Source organism: Triticum urartu, chromosome 4A (genome assembly GCF_056163025.1).
Source record: "Triticum urartu cultivar PI428250 chromosome 4A, HENAU_Tu73, whole genome shotgun sequence".
Lineage (NCBI taxonomy): Eukaryota > Viridiplantae > Streptophyta > Magnoliopsida > Poales > Poaceae > Triticum > Triticum urartu.
Window position 1 is genome coordinate 56,953,452 of NC_141876.1, and position 9,857 is coordinate 56,963,308.

Consider the following 9,857-nt stretch of genomic DNA (forward strand, 5'->3'; position numbering starts at 1 on the left):
GGGGCTACCCTTCTTCTCTCCTTGTCGCGTATAGGGGGAAACCCTTGGCAGCAGCGTCGTCATCGTCGCGTCCCTTCTTGGAGGTATTGATTGGTACCGGAGCTTTGGAGTTTAGGAGCTTGATGGGAGATCTACGGTGGGTGCAGTGGTCGCGAGACTTCTTTGGTTTTTTTTTATCCACCGGTGTTCCTTTTGTTTTTTCTCCTTCATTTCTTTTGGGTGTGTCTGTACTGCTTCCGTCCCAGCACCTATTATTAGTTGTATTGGTTGGTTACTTTGTAATATAAAGCGGGGAAGCCCTTTTTCGGAAAACATGTCAAAGCTGTAGTGTCCACCCCCGGTCTAAAATGTGGACCCACTCGGTCTTTTTCTTGACGAGAAGGACCTCACTTCGTGTGTGGCGGGGAAATTTATGTTTTTCTTTTGTTGTTCAGGATAAGTGGAGAAATCTAGCGGTCGATTTGAGGCCTGACTACTGGAGGCCCATTTCGCCGTACCTTTTGCCATGGCCTAGGGACGGCCCGCTTGAACTTCACGTGCATGCATGCAGGTCACGTCCTGGGGTACGTGCACCCATGCAGCTCTCTTATACTGTCGGAAGTAAGCCTACACAGGCAGCAACTATAACAGAATAACATAAACAAAACCCATTCGAAAGAAACTCCGTGGTACGCTTGAAATTGTGCACTCGAGAGCTCTCTCTACTTACTAAAAGAAAAAAAAATGTAAACAACAACTTTCATTTAGTGCAAAATCCATGACCTAATTAGAACTCCCCTCAACCAGTTAAGCTACAAGAATCAATATACTAAAGAAAATCAAAGGAGTTGGACTGCACTGCAGTACAAAATCAGGAATTAGCACTACGGGAACTATGAAAGGATAAATCACCAGCGCGTGTAACTAGCACAGAGCCTGGCCTGAGCGCACTCGCAGCCACCACACCCAGTATCTAGACATCAGCCAGCCCCACGCCTCCATACCACCACCATCACACGCGCCGGCCGGGTCGCCTGAGCTGAGCACAACGACCTCTGGCCGGCCGCGCGCCACCCCACGCCCCACACCACCGACGAGCTTCAATCAGGCGCAGATCGCGCATGCCCAGGCCCTCGCCACCGACGAGCTTCAATCAGGCGCAGATCGCGCAGGCTCAGGCCGGCAAGGACTCGGAGGTCGCCAAGCTCCGGAGCCGCAAGATGGGGAAGGGTGTTCCAGATGCGGAGAAGGCCGAGCTCAACTCTGTCAAAGACCACCACGCCGCCGCGGTCGCCAAGCTCCGGAGCCGCAAGATGGGGAAGGGTGTTCCAGATGCGGAGAAGGCCGAGCTCAACTCTGTCAAAGACCACCACGCCGCCGCGGTCGCCGACATGCCCAGGTGAGATCCAGACGTCATCATGTGTGGAAACATATTAGTACTTTTTTTGCGGGGAAGAAGGGATGCCATTAATTGATCAGACTTAGAATCATTTTGAATTACATCACTCACTTCCAAAGGAAAATTCCCCAGCCAACAAGCAGTTCTTTGTTGGCCACCAGCTACCTACAGTCGCCATGCCAGGCCTCGCACAATTTTGCGATCGGCTAATCTTGACCAAGGTCTAAATTTTCGAAAAGGCAAAAATTCTGCTCACCCTCAAAAGATCAAAAATTCTAAAACTTTGAAATTTGTTTCGGACAACTCAACTACATCTTTTTTTAATTTGAATAATTTTAAAATTTGAACAGCTAGATAAAAAGAAATGTAGCACATGTTGAACCCAGCAGTATATATCAAACTTGACGGTTAGTCCGTTTTGGTCAACAAGCAGCTGACCGAGGTTCCAATCTTGGCTAGGTCATAATTTTTGCCAAAAAAATATTTATTGGGTGTAAATCTAATCAAAATGTTTGTGCCATATGATTTGAACCTGGACCTGCATATCGGAACAAAACTTTCCTAGTTCGGCTGTACTGAAACCCATGTTTTTTTTTGACGTTTACTGAAACCCATGTTAATAGTAACTGATCCATGTTCTTTGTTGGATACAAATTCAAACCAACCTATTTTTTTTTAGTGAAAGGCAAAAGGTTTGCCCAGCCTTGAAATTGTCAAATTTTCAGGAAATTTCGCCCATGGTAGCTTCTGTCCAGGATCCTGAGGCCGTTTTTCTCTGTTTGAGTAGCAAATGGTTTGTTTTGCCTTGCGTACATAAAGGTTTGCCGCATAGGGTGTTCCTGTTCACGAGTATTAATAGACGATGCCACCACCTCCCGATCTGATTTTCATTTCTGTATCCAATAAATTCAAAAAAAAGTTATGATTTGGCCTCGTCGTGTCTGTATCCAATAGGGAGTTAAGGAGTGTAACTATAACCTATTTGTCACAAAGTTCAATACTCTCTAAAGGAGGTAAATCAATGGAGGTACGTCAGCTGGTTGAAACAGCCCGTACACTTCTATGGGTTATTCCAGCCTCTGCTAGTGGGTGGTTTTTCATTTCTACAACAGGTGTTTGGTTCAAAAAAAGCTTATGACTCAAGCCTCCTCAGTTTTATTTCCACTCAACTTGGGGAGAGCCGCTTAGCGCAATGCAAGTGCGTCATATTTCCAAGTCACTTGTGTTCGATTCACTGCACCTACCTAACAACAAAAGTTAAGGGAGGGAACTTCCCACAGACCTGATGTGCTTGCGTCACGTGGATAAGGCAGCGGCACATGATCACCCATGGTCGCCAACCCCCACCCTAAGGAAGCCAAACCCTTGTTTCTTTAGTGGATGTCGGACGTCGCCAAAAAAGTGTATAATGATGTGGGAGTAAATAAATTCAAAACATCTCTGAACAATTTGACAAACAGTAATAGTGGAGCCAATCTAGAATGGACAAATCTGTTGCTTCATCGCACTAAGTCTGACCCAAACTCAACTTTATTTTTTGTATTTTATATCATTCCTACGCGACTTGTTCCAATAAATTTTCACGCATGTTACTGTTGTCTGAGAAATAAAAATGCATTCAAGAATTTTAACCTTAGTGAAATGTGGTGTTTCTAATTTTTGTCCGTGTTTAATTATTTTAAGGTTTCTCAAGTTTGGACGACTGAGCACCATGAAGTTGGTCTTGGTGGCTATTACCTCGTTGTTGCTTGCCAGTGAGGCGCAGCCCACAGTTCTGAAGCTGGAGCGTCCCAACGCACTGCCAGGAGGAGGAGTTGTTGAGCTCCCTGTGAACGGTACTGGAAAGTACATGTTCCACGGGTAAGTTTTCATACTCCTTCCCCGCAAAAAAAAAAGGTTTTCATACTCCTTTTTGGTTTACAAAATTCAGGACGTTCATAAGACTAGGAACCTTGCAACAGAACTACCTAGTCCCTAGTTTCCCTTTCCCGAAAGGCCGAAAGGTTTAGCAAGTGAACGATGATGTGCAACTATTCTAAAGAAATTCTGAAAAACTCCAAAAAAAAAAGAACGCTATTTAGGGCAGAATTATGTTTGCACCGCATCAAGAAACAACAGTATTGGAGACATGTACCTTTCTTTTGGAATTAGATATTTGAATCTGGAAACAGTAGAAGAACTAGCCAAAGAAATAAATTTTAGCCCCATATGCCCAAACTGAAAGTTGAAGAACACGATTGCTCATTTTAGAACCACGACATCACAAAATTAAATTGGAGTTGAACATATTTCTGGTTTACTACATCTAATATCTCATCCCTCAAAACATACAATGTGTGCTGAGCTAGTCATATGTCTGTAACCATATCTCATTGACCTCAATCAGTCCTGGTAGGTCTTTTTTTCGGGGGATAGCAACAAAACACGCACCCACCCCATTGGGATTGGGCCGGCTCGTTAGTCTGTTTCTGCATTTTTCAGTCTGTCTTATTTTTATTCCTTTTTCAATTTTTCTTTCCATTTCCCTTTCTATTTTATTTTTACAATTCGAAAACTTTTATAAAATCACGAAAAAAATCAATTCATAATTATTTTTGAAACCGCAACCTATTTTCAAATTTGATGAGCATTTTTTCAAAACACGATTTTTTACATTTGTGAACATTTGTTGAGTCGAATGCACAAACTTTTTTCTGATGCATGCGCATTTTATCAAATTTGTGAGCTTTTTTTAATTCCTGACCATTATGTTTTAAAAAATCATGAACATTTTTTAAAATTCTGAACTTTTTTGAATTCAAGAACATTGTTCTGAAATCGTTGATATTTTTTCAGTTCGTGGATATTTTTGAATTCGTGAGCATTTATTGGATTCACAACATTTATTTTTCACCGCGGGTTAGCAACAAACACGCACCCACCTCATGGGGATTGGGCTAGCCCGTTAGTCTGTTTCTGCACTCAGCCAGCTCTTGAGGTTGGGGGTGAGATGCGGGAAAGGGGGCAGCACCATAGGAACCGTCGGCGTATAATAATCTAACAAAAAGATTAAATGGACCAAAAATATTTCCTTGGATGGATAGGCTGGGGCGCAAATGCTGTGTATCGCCCCCTGGTCCATTAGTCGCGCTACGGGCTCTCGCAAGCCAGCCGGTTTTGGAAACTTTCAGGCCGGTTTTTCTTTCTTCCTTTTTTGATTGTTTTCTTTACAGGTTTTCTCGGTTTTATTTTCTGTTTATTTATTTTTTCGTTTTCTGCTTCTGTCGGGATTTCTAAAATTGTTCACTTTTTCGTAAGTAGTTTAGTTTTTAATTCGCTTATGTTTTGAATTTTGCAAAAAAAATTCAAATTTACAATCAATTTTTGAATTCTTCGTAAGTTTTTGAATACATGAACATTTTCTGAATTCTCTGAAAATAATAATTCTGCATGAACATTTTCTAAATTCATGAATATTTTTTGAATTGTGAATTTTTTATCTCTTGAATATTTTTAGAATTCGCTAACAATTTTTGAATTTCATGAACCTCTTTTTAATTTGTGAACACCTTTTGATTTCATGAACAATTTCCGAGAACATTTTATAGAATCAGAAACCTACCAGATTTGAAAAACAAACTGTTGTGAAAAATCAGGAAAAAACACAGCCTGTTTCTCTGAGCAACGACGAGCGAGAAAAATGGCCCACCGACGGAGCGACGTGGGTCAGTGGCTGGAAGCGAGGCGAAGTCGGATGTGGGCTGGTTAAGTTTCTTTTTCTTCTTGAGAGAACTGGGCTTGTTAAGTCGCTGGGGCGGGGCGGAACGACGCTGCGAGTCTAGTAGTTATGGGCTAACCCTTAAACGAAAGGTAGTTATGGGCTAGTTATGTTGTTGGGGGCGCGCCGGTGCGAACGAGGACTGACCTGGGTGCAGAATTTCTTTTTCCTCACCCTGGTGTGCGATAATATCATAATAGTATATCTATACTATTGCCTCAAAAATGTCTGTACTAAATAAAAAAATGTCTGTACTAAATAATTATTATTTTGAGTTGCAATTACTATTATTATTGACTGAAAGGAACTTAGGCCCCCAACTTCATTTGCAATGAAATTGAAATATATCAGCATGTACTTAAATTAATAAACTCTGCAAAATAAACAAACTCTGCAACTTATGTTTGGATTTGCAGGCCATATTTGACTCGCGTGATGCTTGGGAACCCATCACAGAGCTTCGACGTTCTCATCGACACGGGAAGTATCCTACCGTGGATTGGTTGTGAGACAGCGCGAATTCCTGTATGCCCATTCTCTCCCACGCAGAACATTTCTTTCTGGAGAAATTATTCTTTTCTATCCAATCAATCAAATAACTAACATTTTTTCATTTTTTGCCAGACCCGCCTCTTTTACCCCGCATCATCAACATCAGTACTCGGTTGCTCGGATCACTCGTGCCAGGCTCTGGAGAGTGCGAGGGCTGCAAAGTGCAACACCTCCAATAATAGGTGCGCTTATGATCTCGGGTAGGGCAACGGGGATAATGGCACAGCTTCGAACGCCGTCGGCTATTATATATCTGATTTAGTGCACCTGAACGGCCTTTCTACTCCTGCACGCATTGTCTTCGGGTATGCTTTCTTATCCTCTAATGCCATTATTTATTTTTATTATTATTATTGCGGGAGCCTCTAATATCATTATCACCTGCTCTATTCTATACCATCAATTTATTAAGGCATTTATTAACCTCCCACAATAGGTGTACTACTTCGTGGTCGGGGCAACTGACTCGTGGCGGATTTGACGGAATTTTTGGCTTGTCGCCTTTTGGGATGTCGTTTATTTCACAGCTATATTCCCTTGAAATCTCTGGCAAGGTATTCACGCTGTGCATGCATAGTCCAACTGGTGGCGGAATTCTTGCATTCGGTGAAGCCCTCGAGCCTGGCTTGACCTACACACCCCTCTTGCCATCGCCGTAAGTCTTCTACTATCATTTTATTTTGTACTTTTCCCATCATTTATCAACCGCCAAACTTGCCCTGATTGGTGGTGCAAAACACCTTAGCTTATCGAGATCCCGATTGATTTTTTCCGTGGTGGTACAAATGGTAAACACATGGTTTTGCACCGACACTCAGGAACCAAGTCATAAAAGGGCTGAACCCGTAGAACCCGAAGGGAACTACTGTAGAACAAACATGCATGCTTCGCCACATTGCACAACACATAACGAATCATTGACTGAGCAAACATTAAGTAGTTGTGTTTGAACAAATGTAAGAACAGACATCACCGTAACTTCAGTCTCCTCGTTGCCATTTATCGCAGTATTATTCGCAGTTTGTGTGTACACCTGCAGCTATTTTTCATCGCAAGCACCAATTGTATAGCTATAGAGTACCCTGCCATGGCACACACACACCCAGGCTCGATCCCAGGTAGCAAGGCATACATGTGGAGACCATGAAGCGAATGCTATGAACATAACCTACTATTCATGGAATGCCGCAGTTTTCAGATTTTTTTTTCCTGTGCTTGGACTTGGTCGATGTAGAAACCCACAATGACAGATTTGTCCTTCGTTGCAAAGCCAATTTCATTGTTTGATCCCAGGTTTCCGGATAAATTGACAATATATAGGTGTAAAATAAAGCAGAAATTAACTGCTTAATGATAGACAGTGCCAACTGGAATAGTAGAAGGCTTCAAGTCTGTCCAAGCCCTCGATTCTCAGAGTTTAGTTTTCTCTGCATCATTCATAAGCGCATTCAGCAGTCCTTCTGTAGCGTGCTAATTAGAGAATCACTGGCTGAAAACAAAAAGCAGAATGCAAGAAGGGTTGAGCATGAAGGAGTCAATCTAATTTACACTGGAAGACTTTGCCCGGGAAATCTGGCGGACATAATTAGCATTATATCTAGATAGACGACACCACCAACCTTGAAGAATATTAACACCCTTAAAACTGCCAAAAGCACTAGAATGTCCAGCTTCCCTCACGGTTCAATAGCTGGCAACTTTAAGGTGGAAGCCCAAAAGGCAGACTTGGAACATTAGAGCTAGCAAAGAAACAAAGAAGGATGCTTAAGCATTATAATAATAAGCAAGTAGAAGTAATTTGCATTGTCAAACAACTAAATGGAATATGATCTGTTGTTATTGTTTTTTTGTTTGTTTTTTGCAGAGAGTTATTGTTGTCTGGTTTGTTAGGCAGGTACAAAACAAAACAGATAACACATTCTATATGGAAAGATTCAAATGACCCAAATGAAAGATGGTCTACCACTCCAGTCCATTCAACTTTAGATGCTGCTACTATTTTCCACGCTTCATTACCTTCTGCACAAAAACTCAACATGTAAGTTTTGTCGTGCTATTTTGGTTCTAGTTAGAATTGATTAGTATTTCTGTTCATCATATGCTTCAGAGATGTAGTATATGAGTGCTTATGTCTGGTGTGTTGTCAAAGTTATCAGCTTAATGTTGATTTTCTAGTGCAACTACATCCTTAAACTCGTATATTTGCAATTTCGTAGAGCACTAACTAAAGCTGCCCAGAAAATGGTGAGGCGGAGTGTATAGCAGTCATAGCAGTAGGCTCACACCCCCTTTAGAGAGTTTGGGGTATCAAGAATGTCGTCTTACTATCAACGCTTTCCTGTCCCAGCTAAGACATCTTGCATATTTAAATTAACTCGTAGATAATGTTAATTTATCTAAATTTCCATGGAAACTACTATACTCTGTCTCAAGTGCACCATCCTAACTATCTTGATGAAATGCAGGCAATATTACCAAGTGAATCTACAGAGCATAGCTGTAAATGGGCAGACACTCCCCATTGAAAGCTCAGTGTTTGGACCCTCACCGAGTAATTTTACCTTCGTCGATTCGGGAACCACGCTCGCGTATCTAGCAGATGGAGCATATGAGCCGTTTATTAGTGCAGTAAGATCACATGATATATTCATCTTTTTGTTAGCTACAACAAGCAACACGTGATCTACCTAATTTACTTTAGATGCAAGAAAAAAAGTCTTATGATTTCTGTTCACAGATAAGGGCTGCAACCCCTCCGTCTGAACTTCCGTTCACCGGGGAAAATGGCGAAATTTGTTTTGCCACTTCCACCAGGTATTTTCCTTTCATTATGGAAACAAAGCAACATCTATCAAAATAACTTACACCTTCATTGTTTGTGCATATTGCAGTATTGACTCTGCTTTCCCGTCCGTGGAACTAGACTTTGTGGGTGGTGCCAAAATGTTTCTGTATCCACACAACTACATGTATTATGTATGTAATAGAGTCTTCCAACATTGAATTACTTTGCTGTCTCGCAGATGGTTAACTGTTCGAGACCTCCATTTACAGGTTAAGCCTTCAGTGTATTGCATTGGCTGGCTTAGGAACACGGGGAGACAGGTCACTTTACTTGGAGGTACAAAATCCCATGAAACTATGTTTTTCAGCATTCTCAACAACAATAATGCATGACTGAATATTGTATTTTCTTTTAACAATTGGATTATTTACGCAGATATCGTGCTCGTAGACAAGATCCTTGTCCATGATTTGGAGAAGAAGCGCCTGGGCTGGATGAACTATGATTGTAAGCTAAAGTCTCATCCTTCTACTTTAACCTTTAGTTGTTTTAACCACTTGATAATCAGTAACTCCAAATCTCTTTCAGGTTCTCAGCCTATCAATGTCACTACCGCGCGTGGGAAGAAACACACTAACTCTGGGCAGTCGTTGCACAGTATCACGACATCTTTTACAGTTGTGCTCGTAGTCGTCATATACATCACTCTGCTCACCTAGTTGTTCAAGTTCTGGTTGTTTGGTCCAATGTAACTACCTAGTGCTATACATTGCAAAATCGACCTACACTGATTTGATTATGTGTGTACTTATTATGTGTGCAAAATCGACCTACACTGATTCTACAGTTGTAACTTCTGACCAAAGGATTTACTGAGGAACCATTATACAGGGTACTGACATTGAGTCAAGAGATCTAGGAAGATTGTGTATGCTAAAATTTCAAGCGTATAGAATATTCAGAAGCTACGCATCATGCCTTCGCCTAATGCTCAGAGGCAGAAGGTTAGATATACGTTGAAGATAATATGAGATTTAGCATGTATTTTGAAGAAACAACACACCACATCCAAATCCACTCTATGAGAAAAATCAACTAATCTCATTGTGTAATACTGCAATTACTACTATTAGATAAGGTAACATGAAAAAAAAAATATGTACAGCCTCATGTAAACATGCAGGCATGAAAGTGTACTCATCCGGTGCTTGAGTTGATGATGCAGGGATGGTAGCCTATTGCAGGGATTTTGTGTTATCGCCTAAGGCGATGCAGATCATATCTCCTTCCCTTCCTTCAGCCCATAATCCGGCCAAGAATGTTATTGCTGATAGACCTAAAAAACTAATTAGCCATTTTTTGTTATACATCAGACATAAGATGCT

At 41.4% G+C, this 9,857-nt stretch overlaps 1 protein-coding gene across 1 annotated transcript; it reads left to right on the forward strand.

Annotated features, from left to right (window-relative positions):
* The first annotated feature begins 820 nt into the window (after nucleotides 1-820).
* Nucleotides 821-9,384, forward strand: LOC147974744 (aspartic proteinase 39-like). The gene is made up of 11 exons (XM_087520129.1): nucleotides 821-1,378; nucleotides 3,062-3,238; nucleotides 5,552-5,660; nucleotides 5,760-5,887; nucleotides 6,124-6,342; nucleotides 8,153-8,315; nucleotides 8,425-8,501; nucleotides 8,579-8,663; nucleotides 8,742-8,808; nucleotides 8,908-8,979; nucleotides 9,061-9,384. Exons 1-11 carry the CDS (start codon nucleotides 1,101-1,103, stop codon nucleotides 9,189-9,191), a joined length of 1,506 nt encoding a protein of 501 aa, XP_087376255.1. The 5' UTR covers nucleotides 821-1,100; the 3' UTR covers nucleotides 9,192-9,384.
* Nucleotides 9,385-9,857: the final 473 nt, after the last annotated feature.